Here is a 19,404-nt window from a genome sequence, read left to right on the forward strand (position 1 = left end):
ATGGGCGGCAGGGGGCGGCCGGGGGCCCGCGGAGGCCGCGCCGTGAGGCCCCGGTCATGCCGCGGCATGGGCGCCGGGAGGGCAGCGCGGGGCATGCGGGGGATCTGCGGGCAGGATCAGTGCCTGTCAGTACTGTACGCGGCGGGGCGAGTGCTGTGGCACGGTCTGGGTACCTCCGGGGGAACAATGAGGCCTTAGCCCCCGACAGCGCTCCAGGGGCTGAGAGCATTGGCCAGCGCAGGGTGAGCCCCCGGGAGAGATTTGTGGGAGCTGCCAGCAAAAGTAGTGATGACAGAGGGCCAGGGCAGGGAAGAAGTACCACGGGATGGCCCATGGGTCTGTCCGGTTTGTAGTGTTCACTGGCATAGCTGGAAGCATGGGTATGGCTGAAAACCCACCAAAGGATCCTAGATCATTTGGTAAAAAGATAAATGATATAGGGTAGGCCAAAGAAGTGCTATTAGGTAATAAGCACACTGACTAGATTTAATTGGGTGCTAGGATATTTCCTAATGGGACTTTTTTTGGATAGAATCATCCTGACCCAAGAGGCACATCAGGCTCTAAAACCAGAAGAAAACCAACCCTGCAGAACCCTTTCCTCTATACCCTGCACTCCAACAGTTTTTGCCTGCCCCAAATTGTAATGTCACTTCAAGGCACATGCTCCATCAAAGCAGGGAGAAAGTGGTGTTTTCTAACAGCTGTTCTCAGCTCTGCTGTCCAAATGTGGACCTGGTGCCAGACAAAAGTACTTGCAGTTTTTGAAACTTTCTGAACATTACTGTTTCACATAATACTGGTGACCAGCAACCAACAGGAAGCAACAAGTTGTGACAAGTGACAGCTGCCTTCCCGTATCAGCCTGTTTCTGAATAGCAGAAACCTTTCTACTGTCTTTCTCCTCTTTTCAGTCATCCTGACCTTTGAAGGAGCCTCACATCTGAGATGCAGCACTCAAACAGAAGATAATGTGTTCTTACCAAAGGTCGTCTCAGGACCTCTCCCTCCATAGACCCATGGGTCTCTGTGGGCTACAACTCAGAGGTCTCCTGAATTTTTTTATTCTCTGTTAGTAACAAGCCTTGGAGGAAATCTTACTGTGGCCCTGAAAGCTGCCTTTTTTCAGGAACAGAAACGGAACAAGGATGTTGATACTCTGCCAAAGTGGTTTATTTTTTTGTAAATGAGGCAGAATTTGCCAGCATTTGTGTTTATGATGTAAATTATTTTTGAGGGCTTTCCAGGTCTCCTGCAGATTTAGAATAGGAAGAGAAAAGACTCTTTTGGATCAACATATGATTGAACTGTTGGTCTGGGGAGTCAGCCTAACTTCTGCTAGAAATGCTGGAGATTAAAGAGCACAGATTTGATGTGATTGCAAAGGTGCTTCGTGCAGAGAGGGGTGGGAGCAAACCTGAGAACATTCTTTTGGAGAGGGTCACTGAATGGCTCCTCTTTAGTCTCTGGACCACCTGCTTTGCTGGCCAAACCTACTTCCTCGGCGCCAGTGTTCAGAGAGTTCAGGCTGTACCACAGCAAACAGAGAACTGTGTTTAGTATGCCGTGCATAGAAGTATCTCTTTGCACCAGTTCTCTGGCTTTCCTTTGTTAAAGGCATCGAAAACTCAAAAGCCCTTCAGGACGAAAGGGAAACTTTCTTTGAGGTGGTCCAAGCCCCCTGTCAAACCCTCTGAAGATTTCTAGCAGCTTTGTCCCAGGTTGTTTTTGAGGCAGGAGCCAATGGCAGCACAAGGGCCTGTTTCTTGCTGTGGGAAGGAGCATTATCATTTTCACCACAGCAGATCCTGCTGTACTCGTTGAATCCTAATGTGGTTGCTGGGCACACTCATTAATCCTCGCCTTTTACAGAGGGAACTGAGCGAGCCACAGAAGAGGATGAAACACTTTTGAGGAACTCTTCTGAGAAGGATTTCTGTTTCCTTGGGTCCTGCTTAATTAAGGGTAACCAAGGGTAAATGAACAAAGGGTATTTCATTTGAGCAACACTTTCTTAAGAAGAAAGAGGGGGAATTGACCTGCAGTCTTCATGTTTCCCCATAGACCAGATGCAGCAGGATTGATTTCCAGACACTGTGATCAATGGGAACCACAGATGCTCGGTACTTCACCAAATCAGGTCACTGTCACCCTTTCTCCCTCGGGAAGGAAGGGCCCGGAGGCGAGTGTTAAAACCCTCTGTTTCAGTAGGAAGCATTCATCCTGGGTTACTGGTTAAAAGCTTAGGGTTTCTCTAGGGAAACAGACGGAAGCAGCAGAGCTTTCTGTTAGACTGAAGAGGCAAAAAAAAGTGAGAGAATTGCTGTGGATGTCTTTTGGGTCATTCAACCTTTTGCTTATCCTCATCTGCCGTGTGTAGGCTCTCCTGATTAGGTGACACTGTTAGACTGAATTGCAATTTTTGTCTTGCAGATACAGCCTCATACTCCAGCAAAGCAACAGAAGGCTTACCAGGGGAGGTAGCCATATGCAAGATTCCAATCAGAAAGATGTAGTCAGAAAAGTAGGAACTGAAAAATTAGCTCTGCCTGATACATAGTGACTTAACTGTGCATTTTGCTAGGATATGCATTTGCAGATCACAGTAAGCTCTGAAAAAAATCACTAAACAACTTTGCATCTTCCACAGAGGAAAATATAATTAGCCATATTTTATAGCTGGGGAAAAGGGAGAGGTTACTGAAGGTGAGACAACTCTCTGGGCTAAAAATGTTCAGCATTCAAGATGAGGAATTAGGACAACTATCCCTGGACAGATGCCTAGGGACAGCTGCAGGATTTTCATGAAAAGATACTGCTCCCCCGGTGTGACCTTGTCTGCTGTTTGTTCAGCTCATTGTCCTCTGATGGTTTTCTTAGATTGGGCACAAATGACTGGAGCACTTCATCTTATCCTGTTGGTGCTGAAGTACATTCCATAGTATGGTGAAAAACTGAGAGCAGCACAGGCAGAGTGGAACAAGACTAGAGGAAGGATAAGAATGAACCTGAAAGAAGAGATAAGGGCTGTATATTCTATATGTGTCCCACTGAGTCATCAGTGTCACACTGATGATAGAGGAGCTGTGATGTTTATATATCTTCATTGGCATGGTGGCATTAACATGCAAGGATGATGCAGTGAATCCTGAGGACAAACTTGTCCTCTATGAATATATCAGCTTTTTCCTCCTAGAGTCTCCTTATGAAGGACTAGCAACCATGACATTGGGTGCAACAGATTTTTTGTCTCATTCTTTTGCTCACTTGAGCTAATTCAAATGTTCATTGTAGTTTTGTCACTTTCCCACCAGCTTCCTCAGCTTCAGTGGTTGCAAATGTCAGCATGGGCTCCATCAAAACTGTTCTGAGCTGGAGCATCAGCCAGGTGTGTAGGTGGGCTAATTAACAGAGAGGCAAAAGCTGCAAGAAATGTTTTAATGGGATTGCATTGCAAACCAGAGAGAAGCAATCAACTACAATTTTCCTGGGGGTACTCTTAGCCTAGACAATACTCCAATATAGTCCTAACTCTTCACAACCATTGTGTGGCTGTCCCAGTATTTTATACACTGCCTTGTAAGAAGGAATGTATCTTCCTAAGCCATCCCGTCGTCTCCTTCTGGTGTTATTTCTATGTATTTTTTCTTCAAATGTGTCCTGAAGGTCCTTCACACAATTTTTTTTCTTCCTTTTCTCCCCAGGGTGTGGGCAGGTTCTTCGGGCCTCCAGAGGTCAGATTTTGCTGGAGGGTTACCCACTGAATGCACGATGTGAATGGACTATCCATGTTCAAGCTGGATTTAACATTGAGTTAAGGTGGGTCCTGCTGACTTTTAGCCAGCTCTGATTTCAGGTGGACGTTGGGGTGTGTGGGTAACCAAGAGTCAAAGAGAGTCGGCAGCTGTGAGCCCTGGGGCAGTGAAGGTATAGCAACCACTTTGCTTTTGGTACCACAGCTCTTTCCCCTGATCTGGCTTGTGATGGACAGGCTCTGGACAGATCAGTGCTGTGCTTTCAATTCCCATTAAGGAGAGATGGATGCTGAGGAGAGTTTCTCAGGCATTTGGCACAATGTGTCTCATTAGAGGTGTTTTCAAGACGTTGACAGCAAAGCACCCAATATCTTCTGAACTAAGCTGTACCAGGCTGAACTAAGACATTCTTTGAAGAAAAGATCTAAGAATCACAGAATCACAGAATTACAGAATTTCTAGGTTGGAAGAGACCTTTAAGATCATTGAGTCCAACCCATCTTCTAACACCTCAACTAGATCATCGCACCAAGTGCCAGATCCAGTCTTTTTTTACACACATCGAGGGATGGTGACTCCACCACCTCCCTGGGTAGATGATTCCAGTATTTGATCACTCTTTCTGTGAAAAACTTCCTCCTTAATTCTACCCTGTATCTCCCTTGGCGCAGTTTGAGACTGTGTCCTCTTGTTCTGTCTATTGTTGCCCGGAGAAAGAGATTGACGCCCAGCTCACCACAGCCACCCTTCAGGAAGTTGAAGAGAGTGATAAGGTCACCTCTGAGTCTCCTTTTCTCCAGGCTGAACAACCCCAGCTCCCTCAGTCGTTCTTCATACGAATGTTTTAATATAATGTCTCATGCAAGGAGAGAGTTGCCCATGAGTCCTACCTTGCATTTAGCCTTCATTTTGCATCTCTCTCTTTTTTTTTTCTCTCTCTTTTCACCAACTTTGTTTTCTATCAGCCTCACTTATTCCTCTCACCATTCCTACACCTGGAGGATGTGATTGGTTTTCCTGCAAGTGCCAGAATCACAGAATTAACTAGGTTGGAAAAGACCTTTGAGAAGATCAAGTCCAACCTGTGACCTAACACCACCTTATCAGCTAAACCATGGCACTCAGTGCCACATCCAGTCTTTTTTTAAACACCTTCAGGGATGGTGACTCCACCACCTCCCTGAGCAGCTCATTCCAATGCCCCATCACTCTTTCAGCGATTAACTTTTTCCTAAAGTCTAGCCTAAACTTCCACTCACACAGCCTAAGATTGTGTCCTATTGTCCTGTCATCGCTCTTCTGAGCTGTGTATGCTTGGACCTATTAACCAACCCCTAATGCCTCAAGCTCACAGTTCCTTCCTAGTGCAGGAGAGCCTCTTGTTGGTGTAATTAATAATGTTTCCAAATGTACACAGCAGGGTGCTCACACATGCAGCAGGAAGTATGGCAGGGGATGGTACTGGAAACACACTAGCTAATATAATAAAAACAATAGCTTAACCCTTCACATCAATATTTCACCGACTTTGGAGCCCAGGCAAAAGAACTATGCTAGATACATAAACAGTTAAAATATGTTTAAACAGTTTAAATATGTTTAAAGAGAAACATAATGGGAGGAAGAACAACAAATCAGTTGAAAAGAAGAGCTTGTGGTTTTCCCACACTAATGCACTTTTTCCAGACCTGCAAATGCAAGCCTATTGTGTAGTTATGAGCTGTTATTGCCTAGATAGCGTTATGTAGAAGACACAGGAAGAATGCTACGAGGAAGAGTTTTCTGTGCACATGACACAACTTTGCATCAGTGTCAGTCAGCGTGGATTGTGCCTGCCTTCTTTTTAAGAAATATTGTTGGTGAGGGTATGATTTGCACAGCCCAAGCTTAGGGAGGTGATATTTTTCTACATTTCTGAAAAGGCCTTTGTTAATTGTGAGGCTTAAACAGTGCTTCAAGAGCTATAGGTGTCACCCTGTGTTTGCTGTTGTGGGGAGGGATGTGTGAGAGTGGAAATAGATCCTGTGCATACATGTAATTATTGAATGCACCTATCTCTGGGCAAAGTGTTAACAGCCAGATGGCATCGGGCACAAGATGCAAGAAAGGGACCAGAGGTTATTTTAACAAAGAACACTATATTGAAGAGCAGAACTTGCTGTGGCTGCACAAAGGAGACTCTAATCTGTTTTCAAAGCAGTAGAATGGGGAGTGCTGTAGTTAACAGATGTACTAACTCTTTGGAGAAATCAGACTTCCACTCTAGACCCTGAGGGCCACCCACATGCAGACTAGGAAGATGTGTCCCATGAGGTCCGTACAGTTTACGGTATGGTTCACAGTTCACTGTTCAACTTTGCTGTTACAGAAGATGGAAAACTTTAACACAAGAGTGTCTTTCTCTTCCTCCCTATGTCCATCCTTCCTGCAATCAAATAAACATAATACTAGGTATCACCCTGATGTGAAATAATGTTACATTTCAACTGTGAAGGTCTCCAAGAGGGAAGCCTGAACTACCAAACTTCTGTTGTCAGCATCTGATTTATCTGAGCTGACTAACGTTGGAGAATCCTAAAGCCCTTTGCCTAGCCTGATGATGAGCCTAATATCTCAATGCCTAGAGATCTCAGTGGATGACATAGCACACCCAGTGAAAGATCAGGAGCTCTCCTGAATGTCCACACTTAATCCCGACACCCTACAAGTCCTGCAGGAGGGATAGAGGAAAACCTTATTGGCAAAGATGGAGCAGGAGTTCCTCATAGAAGGTAACCCTGTAGTGTGTTCTGAGTCAGTAGTTGACTTCTTCAAGATGCACCACCTCCGAGCTGCCCATTGAGGTATTTCAGCAGTTAGATATTGTGGAAAATGTGTACATTTAATCTAAAACTTCACCTTTAGTCTACTCCTACACAGAAGGGCAGGTTCACCTAAGCTAACCAACAGAGCTTGCCTCCTGGGTCCGCCATCCATGTTTCCTTCACTGTATTTTCATATAAACGTGCTGATCCCCTCTGTGGGTGGTAACTGCTTAGAGCTGTAATGCACAGCCAACACTGTGCTGAATCAGCACAACTGCCAACAAAAGAACTCCTTTTTTCATTCTCTCTGTGCACAAATCCTGTTTGCTGCCACTCTGGCTTGCAAGGGCAGGGATGGGGACAGGGTAATACAGAAGGCGAACAAAGTGGTTGTCTTTGCTTACATAGGGCAAAACTCCCAGGAGCACAGATAAATCCTCCCTTGCTTTAAGCTGTGCCATGCAGTCCTTCAGGGGCTGGCTCAGTAGAGCTGTTTTGATAAATAGTGTCCATGTTGTGGTGGTAGTTTGTTTTCTCTGCTTTTTTTGCCAGCCTTGGGGATTTTTTTTGGATTGTGATATATAGGCTCCCTCAGCCTGAGTCATGTCAAGGATGTCATGTCACAGTGGAAGTAGCTCACAACTTCCAATTCTTTTCTTTAGTGCCTCAGTGGAGACGCAGTTTTAAATATGTCCTTTGGCTAGAAGCTTTCCTCAGAGGGGTTGGCCAATATGTGCCCACTGCAGCCACTGATGACATCAAGACAATACTTTTCATTCCACTTTGCATCTGATGACCTGTAGCACAAAATTAGCATGCTGAGTTTTATACTATCCAAGAGAGTTATGATATAATTACGCTTTCACTGGTGAGGAAACTGAGGTCTGTTGAATTGTGTGTACCTGAGGCTTAAACAGCAATAGACCTCAGGGTCTGTAAAGGGTCCTGTCAACTGGGCCATAGCCAAGAGGTTTTTAAAAGCTTTGGCAGGTTTCCTGACCTGCCAATTCTGAGTCTTAATGACAGGATCCCATGTCGTCAGTACAGTGTGTCTGCTTCTTTGCCAAGTTAAATAAAATGCAAGTCAGAACTCCTATGCCTTTCACATTTTCCACTCTGTTTTCATCATTTTTTAAAACAGAGAAAGCAAACAATTAAAACCAGTATTCTTTGTATGGTTCTTTCATTCTCTGTGCCCATGTCTTGACATTCTTTGTTCAGGGACACACATCAAGACACAGTTTACCTCTACATCTATAAATAATACTGCTCCCAGTACATGGTGGGCATTCCAGAAATTTTCCTTCTGTACTTGCACACATACTTAATTGTAATCAGAAATGTACCAGTTCAGAAAACCAGAAAGTATTTTTAGGATTGGGTCAGGATAAACTGTAGCCTGATAAGTGTGACAAAGATGAATGGGTTAATTTGTATTGCTCTGTAACTTCCATAAGGGTAGATCCCTGGGGTATGTTTCACCAGTGAAAGAATGTTTTGAAAATGTAGTGTATAACCTGATACATGTGAGGATGTCTCTGACAGACCTGACAGAACTAGAATTCAACTCATGCATTTTATGCAAAGCAAAGTTGAATTATCTCTCTCTAATGCATATTTAAAGCAGATGTTTTGTTTTTCTTCTACATTCCATCAGATGATTTAAAAAAATGAGGGGCTCTGCTCCATTGGTGCAGCTTCCTACAACTGCTCAGTCATTTCTCTGTAGGTAGTGTACTCCTGATGTTCAAAAATCAGCCGTATGACCTGGACAAAGGTGACTGAGTGAAGAGGCCTCTTAAGTCAGCTCATGAGTTGTCAAGGGAAGGTGGAGGAACATGGAGGCCTCCTTAACATGGGCTCCTGAGTCTCAAGATAGACTATGAATAGTTTCAAGTATAGTATGAAACAGGCTCCAGAATTCTCTTACCTTCAGACTGTGAGTTTCAGGAGCAGATCCAAAATTTGTCTCACCTCTTTGGTGTGAAAATGCAGTCTTTGCAAACCACTAGGCCCACACTGGAATAGGCAATGTGGGAGATACAGCCTAATCCTAGATACACATCTGCAGTGTTAGGAGTCTTCAGGAAGATTGAGTACATAATGAGTTTCATTTATAAAATATCCTGCTGGGTGGGGTGCTTTGGCTCTGTGCCCACCTGAATTCCAGTGGCAGCATATAGCATGGCTGTTAATGAACAAAAGCCTTGCACAGTGGCTGGATCGAAGTCAGGAAAGGGAAAAGGCTTTAAGTATTTCCCTTTTGCACTAATTCCTGTGCCTTATTTCTGCTCTCAAAAGACGGGCAAGTGCCACACATTGGGGATTTACTACTATTCTGCTTTCTAATGCAAAATGTGCTGCAGTATTTTGATTCTGTTTCTGTGGCTGTTTCTGCTTCTGTTACATCCCCAAGCTTCCCTTGTATCCCTAATTGCTGACTTCTGAGCATCACAATGTAAACAGCTTTTGAACCTTGTTATTTTATACTGTAACTTTCAGTACTTAGAACTTTATTTAGGCCAAATAGAACAATTTTTAGCAAACAATGACAGTAGAAATATGCCCCTGCAATGCCTGACCCTGGATGAAAGTTCTGACATTGTATTATGGTTAGGGACCTGATGCACGTGTATAGACTGTATGACTTCAATTTAGACTTCTCTGTTCTGATACTTGTATGTTCTCATGGAGCAACTGTATAGAGTTGAGCCAGCTTCTTGGGGTCATGATGCAAAAATTGAGATGAGTGAGGAGTCTTTGTGTGGTTAAGGACGTGTTGATTCACTGAGGGGGTAGGCCCTGAATACCTAAATGCCCAAATAAATAATATTCAGGGTACACAGGTAAGCAGTCTGACTGTTTGTCCTTGTTCCCCAAGATTTTCCATGCTGAGCCTGGAGTTTGATTATATGTGCCAATATGACTATGTGGAGATTCGTGATGGGGACAATTTGGACAGTCAAATAATAAAGAAATTCTGTGGAAATGAGAGGCCACCTCCCATCCGAAGCACTGGGTCTTCACTCCATGTCCTCTTCCAGTCTGATGGATCCAAGAACTTTGATGGATTTCATGCTGTCTTTGAAGAAATTACAGGTAACCTAATCTAAAAGTGGAACATGCCACTCATTCTCATTAATTCGATTTCACTAATCTCTTTGCCTGTTTTGCTTCATTAAAAACTTTCATGCTGTGTTGCCAACAGCAACTTACATAAAGTCAGTGTGGGGAAGATTCAAAAGCTGTCAGATGGCATGTGAATGTGAGGCTCTTCTAAAAAAGACTGAATTCCTTCTACTTGTGTGAAGAACAAGCACATCAGCCAGCAGAGAAAAGCTGCTGTTTTGTGTGACTTTTCTGTTTGAGTTGAGGAATTAAGAGCACAGAGGAAGTAGAGGAAGGGACATGTGTATCTGCAGTGGCAGAACTGCTCAATGTATATGCAGGAGCAGAGTCATTGTCTCAGGAAACAAAAACCCAATGCAAAGTCTCATAGACAGTTCAGTGAAAATGCCCTGACAGAACTCTTGTTTTGGCTCATGTACCATTAGGAATTAAAAAAAAAAAACCCAACCAAGCAAGCAAGACCAAAACAAACAAAAAATCTCCAAGTGTGTACACAGAACGAATTATTTTCTTTAAGGAAAAAAAATGAAGAGGCGTTTCCCATTCTGTGATGATCTCAATGTTATGAATGACAGAAGTGGGGCTCCAGAATTACTGGTTTCATTACTACTCAGTGCTTCAGTCCCCTACCTTGCTTTCCATAGTTTCAAAATAGCACTGAAAGTGTAGCCGGCTTGTCATTTTGCCATTGGATTGCAGCAGCCTCCACGCTCACCCTGGATCTTCCTTATTTAGCTATGTAAGGAATTTTGGTCAAATCTATCTACAGAACTCCTGGCACAGAAGACTAATCAGACTGTGCTGTTTTGCTATAGATAAACCCTGCAGGATCTATGACTCACCATAACTTGCCTTCTGTACACCCTGGTGACCCACATTTCATGAGGCCATCCAGGGTATATCTGGCTCAGGAAATTTAGTTAGTTTATATAACCCTTGCATAAATACACAAACCTAGCTCTTTACAATGATCAGAGGTGTATCTAGCAATATGAAATGTTCATACTTCTGAATGTAGCTTCTATGACATTTCTCAGCCTGCCCTGTTCTTCAAATGTCACCTTTAGTACCTGCTAGCAGGAGCACTTAGCTATTGATAGTTTGCCTGGGCTTACAGCAGGAGAGGTGATATAGAACAAATGAGTGTGGCGTGGGCTATGTTGCATAAGGGCTGCCTACACTCAGGGAACTAACATTTTCCATATGGTGCAAGCTGAATTGGTTCTGTTTTCTCTGCCCAGCAGAGAACACTTGGTATTTGAATATTGTGGAGCACTTTATTTCCGCCCCACTTTGAGTGGTAATTATTCTGAGGCTGTGAGGCTGCAAGTGTGGTAATCCACACAGAGCACATTGTAAAGGGCTTCTCAGAGTTTGTGAGGAGCTCTATTTGTGCACTTTATTATGAGGCTGTTCTGGTCTAATGTGTAGTGGAGTGAAAGGCTTTTCAAACACTCCCAGTGTCTTTTTATGTGAAGCACTAACCTGGCCAGCAGGACCATTTAAGGGAAGAATAGAGTGTGCATGGGGCAGCATAGAATCGAAAGTGGGGGCAGCACAGGATTGAAAGCTCTGGCAGCACATTGAAAACTGAAGCATTTGCCCTGAAATTTCCTTCTGTGCACAGCACTGTGGAAGAGCCAGGGTCCCCAGAACAGATTTCACGGGGCTTACTAAAGCAATTCTCTATGCTGCAGGTGAGAGCAGCAGCAACAGAGGTGCTTACAGGATGTGGACTAGCACATGAAGGTGATCTGGTGTCCCCCAGCACCTTAGTGGTGTAGTGGAATGGACTGAAGAAGTATGTCAAAAGTTAATTCCTCCTTTTTCTGCCTCCTCTTCCTGTGAGTTCTGTACTGGCTTAGAACCCATAGTTTGCTGAAGCAGGGGCACTGACTGCACACAGATCACTGGTTCAGATTCCAGAAAGGTCTTGATTGATACAAAATAAGCTGCAAAGCCTGTATCTCCTTTAGGAAAGGTCACTGTGTGTATAGTTATTAAAGGATGAAACCACACAACCTGCTGTGCTGCCTAGTCTGGAAGCAGGTGCTAGGTCCCATCCCATGCCAAGTGTGAAATGGGAACCAGTAATTGGCATGAATGACTAGAAGTCACTGAACAGAATTCAGATGAGAAGCATGGGAGGCCAGATGGGGAACTATCAGAGTCTCTTAAGGATTAGACATATGCTGGATCCAGTTAGATGAAAGCCAGTTACTGACTTTCAATAATGCTTTCCTTTCTGTACACCCAAGCTAGTGGACATAACATAGTGACTTTAAACATTTATAATATTGCCCCTTGTTGTTTGACTTAAGCCAGGAAATCAAGAGTCCTTAAAAAAGAAAAAATATTTAATGGTTTTTAGTATCAGGCATTTTCACTTGACTTGCTTACTTTTCCAGAATCGGGAGACAAAGCTGGGACAAAGACAAAGATAAAAGTTCACAAGCTTTAACCAGTGACTACAAAATATCAGTCTGTAAGGAGTCTTCTACTTCTCCTTCCCTTTCTCAGTGATATTTTATATTAGTTGTATACAGTACAGTTGCCACATATATATTTTCTTTTAACAAATGAATTACTGTCCTTATCCAGGCCTTAATCTTCAGTGAGACATGGAAGATATTCATTGCCTAGCCATGTATAAATTGATCTTACATCACCACATGAAGTCTTCAGAGAAATCTATATGTGGCATCTATATATTTCTTACCTCATGCCATCTGGATAATAAGAAACTTCTCTGAGAGAAGCTGCTCTGAGGTCGGTCCATATGGTGGCAGTGACAGATCCTGGCACATGGGGGCTTTTCCTGAGTTGGGAGACACCTGAGCAGCTTGTGGAAGGCTGAGGAGATCTGCACAGTGCCAGAACAAGCACCCCTCTGTACCCCCATGCCTTTCAGAGCAGCCCAGGGTGCAGCCAGGGTGTGCAGCAGTTCATGGCACCTTGCGAGCGCAGGGAGGGCAAGGTCCTGCTGCAGCTTCAGAGCGGAGCCCAGGCAGGCGTCAGCACCTCCTGGGAGGGAGTGCAGCTGTGGTGTCCCCTCGGCAGGAACCTGTCCTCTGCATGCACCAGGAAGGAGGTGATGACCCAGGCAGGGCTGCCACATAAACATGGAGCCATGCAGGTCTGGCTTCAGGGAGGGCCAGAGCCTGTCTCTTTTGACTCAGTCATCGCTGGCAACCTCTCTTCACACACTCCTCGAGCAGAGGGACTGCAAGGCAAGGACTGGGGTAGCAAAGTCCTTCCCACCATAAGAGATGCTCAGTGTTGTTCCTGAGGAACCTCAACATACATGAGCCTCTGGGACCTGATGACATACACCTCAGAGTCCTGAGGGAATTGGCTGATGTAGTTGCCAAATCACTTTTAATGATATTTGAAAAGTTGTGGCAGCTAGGTGAAGTCCCTGGTGACTGGAAAAGAGATAAAAATGCACCCATTTAAAAAAAGGGATAGAAAGAAGGACCACAGAAACTACTGACCTGTCAGCCTCACCTCTGTGCCTGGGAAGTTCATGGAACAGGTCCTCCCAAAAGCTGTGTTGAGACAGATGGAGGGCAGGGGGGTGATTCAGTACAGCCAGAACAGCTTCACCAAGGGCAAGTCCTGCCCTGACCAATCTTTCTGGCTTTCTGCAGTCGAAGGACTATACCAGTGCATAAGGAAGGGCTACAGATGTCATGTCTATGGACTTCAATAAGGCCTTTAGACATGGCCACAACATCCTTCTGGCTAAACTGGAGAGAGATGGATTAGATGGGTGAACTATTCAGTGGATGAGGAATTGATTGGGTCTACAGGGTGGTGGTCAACAGCTCAATGGTCAACAGCTCAATGGACATCAGTGACAAATGGTGTCCCTCAGAGGGCCATATTGTGATCTGGATTTTGTATGGTAACACACTAATGTTTTAGTGATTGTAAAGTAGTGCTTACTCTAAATCAAGGACTTTTCAATTTCTCTCACTCTGCCAGTGAGGAATTGCACAAGAAGCTGGGAGGGAGCATGGCCAGAACAGCTGACACAAAGTGGCCAAAGGGATGTGCCATACCCTTTATATGGCATATCATAAAAATATGGGGGGAGTTGGTTGGGAGCATGGTTGCTGCTTGGAGAGGGTCTGGGCTTCAGTCAGTGGTATGGTGAACAACTGTGTTGTGGATAGATAGTTTTTTCTCTCTAGCATTATTTCTCTCTCTCTCTCTCCCTCCTCCTTTCAATGTAATTATTGCTCCTATTATTATCATCATCATAATATTTTATTTTATTTCAATTATTAAACTGTTCATATCTCAACCAATGAGGCTTAGTTTTTCTTTCTCAATTCTTCTCCTCTCCAGCAGTGGTGGAGTGAATGGCAGCATGGTATTCAGCTGCCAGCTGGGGTTAAACCACAATAGTTCTATTGACTCATCTCCTCTTAGAGCAGGCACCAAAACACATGTGTGTGCATGTTATTACACAATGGAATTTGCTGGTATTTAATGCACAGTTACACATTCTGATATTAAGTTATGCTGGTGTATACAAACTGTATACAGTTTGATGTGTATCATTGTTAGATTGTTGTATGCAAGAGTTTCCCAGGGACAAAGCAACTCCCAAAATCTAAAACAAGGTCCAAGACACAAAAAAAGACCACAAAAACCATGGATCCCAGAACTTATCCCTAAAGTCTGGGCTGAATGGCAGGAAAAATGTAGGTTGCTATTAGACTTTAATTTAGTCTAAGCTCTAAACGTTAATTGAACTTGATGTAAATTAGTTTTGTTCCATAAATCTTTCTCACCACTTAACTGCAGTTAAAGGAAAATGGTAAAAGTAATGTATGCTGGGGAAAGAATTGCTTATCCCTATTAGATCCCTCCTCTAGTAAGTAAGGGCAGAAGACTTTTTGACATGCATCAGGCCCTTTACTGTGTCTTTCTAACTTCTAACCATGTTAATATGTAATTTACCCCAAGACACAGCCACCATGAGGAAAAACAGGCTCCCCATCCTATGAGAGACCGTGAGCATTCTTGCTTTTCTTTTACAGCTTGTTCTTCATCTCCATGTCTTCATGATGGGACATGCATTCTGGACAAAAGCAGCACCTACAAGTGTGCCTGTCTGGCTGGCTACACAGGGAGTCGCTGTGAAAACTGTGAGTACAGGCACTGTGTGCATGACCAGCCTCCAGGGCTGTCACTGATGCATTAATTCTAAGGAGTGTTGGTGTGTGTAGGTTTGGTCAGTCATAGATTCAGAAAAGGCACTGAATTTCTTGTGGCATTTTTTGAGGCGTGTTTCTTGCAGTTCATGAAGATTTCCACTCAGTCATTCTGGAGATTTATGTCAATGTGTAAAAAGGTAAAACAGACTTGAAGCCTGGAAACTGCACACAAGAAATCTTTGTAATGGATTAGCCTTATCAGACGGAAGTATCTCTGCCTGCTGCTTTCCACTATGTGCATCAGCTGCTCTCCACTGAAAACACATACCCCAGCTGAGCCCTGTGCTTAATGCTCTAGACTGAGTTAGTCAAATTCATCTTTCCTCACATTCCTCTGGAAAGTAGAATTTTGGCACCATGAATGAAAGAGACTTGGGATCAAAACAAATGGAAAAGGGTAGATTCTGTTCATATCTGTACCCATAGTCATACACCTGGTTTTGTCCTGACAAGTGAATTGTAAAATTACTGGATTCAAATCAATTGTCTGTTCCATTGATTTACTTCATGCATGAGAATATCTTCCTTTAGCAGGGCTCAAAAGAGCATGAGGGAGTAAGAATTTTGCAATATATGCCATGATAAAAGCTGTATCATCTATACTAGCTGAAAGGAACATTCTGCAATACTTGAAGTCACTGAGCTGATCCTGGAAGATTTCACTGATAGTGGTGAAATCCACTTGGGATCATATTTAGCCCAAGACAGAAAGCATGGCTTACTCTATCCTGCTGTGGCATTCCTCTGGCCGTAAGGCACACAAATGACATTTTATCAATAGAGATATGAAAACAGGGTAGGGACAGATAAGGAATGTAATAGGAAGCAGAGTTTTCAGTTCTATGTCAAAGGAACCAATATACACCAAACTTCACTTCAAAATCTTTTCCCCATGTATGCCATTGTTAGGAGTGGATTTATCTCCTGGAATTTCTTTTATTTAATCAGGGGAGTTAAATCATAGTGGCATGATATCCCCTTTGATGAATCATTTTGAGGTAAAAGACTTTTCAATTTCTACACATCCAGAAGTAGCTCAGATATGAGGAGAGGTTACTTCATATTTTCCAGAAACCTGAAAAAATTTTGTTTCTGAACAGATTGCACAGATTCCTGGTACGTTTTCTTTAGGGAAGAGATTGCTAAAAAGTGGAAGTTCCTGACCTCAGGACTAAGAGTGTCTGGCTCTTCTGCTAACAGCCTCTTTCCTGTGAGTAGTTGTTTAGCAGGTCATTTAGGGACTGGAAACTCCTGAGCTCTTCGCAACTGCTCAGCAAGATTAGTTCTGCTTCTTTAGAACAGAGTGAGGAAAAAAAAAAAAAAGAAAGATTCCTGTCTGATTCAGAACCAACCAAAATTTCAAATAATTACATTTCCAGCAAACCTCAGCCCTAGTTTTGGCAGGCTCTACAGTACAGGCAAGGCAAAGAATGAAGCTCATATTCTTTTACTGACTTTCTTTTGTAATTCCAGTGTAGAAGCTTCACCAGTGCAAACAACAGGGGAGATAGTTGACAAACAATAGGATGGGATTTCTGTCACTGAAAGCAATGAAAGGTACAGGTACTAACAGGATGAAAGAGAGGAGACACTTAAACACATATACAGTAAGATTTTTAACTTGATGAGAATCTTTTAGTTTGATTTGTAAAAGAACAACTTTGGTGGATAAAATTCTGTTACATTATGATGTTTGTGGCTGTATGTTTGCCTTTTGCTCATGCTAGGGATAATATTGTTTTCCAGCATCTATATTACTGCCTTCTATGTGAATAGCAAACCTCACAGTTAGAAAACATCATGGCAAAACTTTTTTCTCTCCAGCCTCAAGTAATTTTTTTCTTAAGATATTTCCTTCAGTTTTGCCAAAATGCATCCTAAGTATTTTCCAATGTATGGGGAGAAAAGCCAGAAAATTAAAGTTTGATTTGGTTTTTTAAGAACAAAAGGAAGAACTGGGGAAAATATCTATGGCTGTAATTCTTTAAAAGCTAGTTGTAGTTTCCTAAACAGCCTTTTAGTTTAAATGTTAAAGAGAGATTGTGTTTTCCTCAGAATTTTTCTTTCTGTTAGGTCTTTCAGCAGAAGTGCTGTCTTTTGAGGTAAAGATGAGGGAAATAAATTTATTTCTGCAGAAAACTGTCATAAAAGTCACTTTTGTAGTACGGAATATGAGTTTGGGCACTATAAGACTGACTTTTTTTCAGTCTGGTTTTCTCGAAACCAGGTGCAATCCCATTAAAGTTAATGGATAAAAAATAGGTATAAGAGAGAAGAAAATTAGAGCCCCTTAATGTTAAGTGCATGTAGAAGCTCTGAGGTGGTGCAACAGAAGGTACCCAGAGAGATATGAGGGTTTTAAAGAAATCCAAGGGACATAGTTCAGATGAAGAGAGACTGTGGGATTATCTCAGGAATGAGTTAAGGCCAAATTAAACAAATTTAGCAATGAGTATTTCATGACAGAATCAGAAATGTTTTTTGTCCTGTACCATCCCAATGCAGCTCTATCTTTTTGTCTGTTACCAAGTTTAAAGATGTGGGAATCACTATTGGAATTATGGAAATCACCTTAATGAGCTAAACCACAGGGAACCTATTGTTTCCTCCATTAAATTAAATTCCATCTATTTAGCAGGATGATCAGCATTGGTCAAGCTGCTTTCCTGGGGTCATATTTAACCCTAATTGACCTGTCACTTACAATTTGCAATATTAATAAAATAATCCAAGGTACAGATTACTTACAACTAGCAGTCTCTTTTATCTTTTACCATGGCAGCCAAGAAATTAACATTTTGTTTACAATTTGAAGGGCTAATATAGTGATCTAAAGGTTTCAACAGCACGGAGTGAAACGTAGGCATTTATCTTTGTGACAGCTGCTAATATATTTCAGTCAGTCCAGTTTCAGGGCAAGAAATATTTTATATAGATATGTTTGATTTTACTCCTGAGACTGTTTAAAAAAATTAAATGAAATTGTAAAACAAATGCTAACCTTCTATCTTCTGACCCAAAACATAATAAACACAAATCCTAAAGATAGCAAAAAATACCTTCTTAAAATAAACACACTTTGCTATCATGATACAGTAGGTAGAGAAAACTAACTCCTGTTTTAAATACTTGAGCTTCTTTCTGACCTTAAAGTGAATTTGCAGTATACCTACATCCCCCTCCCCGTGACCCCTTAGCCATGCTGACATGATTGAGAGCAAACTCAGGCTTTTCTCTTTGACCTCTGTATATTCTAATGCTGTCAGAGGCATTAGGAACCCACAAAATCAGATAATCTTGTCCTCCTAGCATACAAATACACTGAGACAAACCAGCAACTTCATCAAAAGAGGCAGGGGAAAAGTAAGAAACTGACTAGTGCACAACCTGCCTGCTAAAAACCATCCACTCTAGTGTCAGAATGCCCATGACTCTGTGCAGTGTGACAACTACTTGTCCAACTCAAACTAAGAAAGGTCTTTTCCAAAGTTTCCCTGTTGAGTTTGCCTGCTGAGGATGCAGCTGTAGAAACAGTATTGCTGGTACCCCATAGCAAATGCTCTTGCTCTCTGCTTGTCCTCCTAGAACGGGCTGTTCTGACTCAGAGTCCTCCCAGGGCTTGCTGGCCCCAAAGCAAGAGACCTTGACCTCATCCTGCCCAGAAATTTCCTGTTACCTTTATTTCAAACAAAGCCAGGCAAACTGGAGTTCCTACGCAACTAAGAAGAGCTTCACTGAATGGGGAATTCAGGGCTGAGATCTGATTTCCATTTTTATTCTGTTTCTTGTTCCTGTCTGCCAAGTAGGAGAGGTTTGTTCTGCATCCTAATGAAGAGTCCAATCCAACTGACAGAACTGTATAAACTAACTCCTTGCTGTAGCCTTTGATGTTGCTAGGGCTGGCCTTACTGTGTGCCAACAGGCCTCTGAATATAGCTTTCAGGCCTTTCCCCACAGCTGATACAATCCACTTCCATCCTTTTTGGCCCCATACATCTGTGCCTTGGGCTGGTTCTTAGGGATGTGCTCATCCTATCAGAGCCTCTTTAAAACAGGGAGGAAGCATTAACATCCCACCAACCACACCTCACCCCCTGTTCTGCTGTGGGAGAAAGGAGCCCAGCTGTCAGTGCTTGGCATAAGCTAGACAGAGTTTGAAACCCAGCAGAGCTGAGGATGAGGCACTGGGGAGAGGTTCTGGGCATTGAACCTAGTTTTCTTACCTAACCTTGGATATGGAATGCGGAGTTTTCTAATAGCATGCTTGGAGGGTTGTTTTTTTATAATTTTTTCAGAAAGATTCTCAGTAATAGACTTCAAGGAGTGCCATAATCACTGTGTAAGTGTATAATTACATTATATCAGTGTGCAATCACTTCACCATTTACAGCTCACATGTGTTACATCTTACCTACACTGTGTGATTACAATGGAGAACTTCAGGTATAATTAAATAAAAACCCCTGAGTCCTTTCTTGCAGTGTTGTA

At 42.8% G+C, this 19,404-nt stretch overlaps 1 protein-coding gene across 1 annotated transcript in view; it reads left to right on the plus strand.

Moving 5' to 3' along the window:
- PAMR1 (peptidase domain containing associated with muscle regeneration 1) overlaps positions 1-19,404 on the plus strand; it is a 55,473-nt gene that overhangs the window by 11,635 nt on the left and 24,434 nt on the right. The window contains exons 4-6 of the mRNA XM_031055812.1: positions 3,705-3,819; positions 9,441-9,658; positions 14,740-14,847. Of these exons, the coding sequence (XP_030911672.1) occupies positions 3,705-3,819; positions 9,441-9,658; positions 14,740-14,847 (441 nt within the window). The remainder of the gene's footprint in view (positions 1-3,704; positions 3,820-9,440; positions 9,659-14,739; positions 14,848-19,404) is intronic.

The sequence above is a fragment of the Geospiza fortis genome, unplaced genomic scaffold, assembly GCF_000277835.1.
Source record: "Geospiza fortis unplaced genomic scaffold, GeoFor_1.0 scaffold66, whole genome shotgun sequence".
NCBI lineage: Eukaryota > Metazoa > Chordata > Aves > Passeriformes > Thraupidae > Geospiza > Geospiza fortis.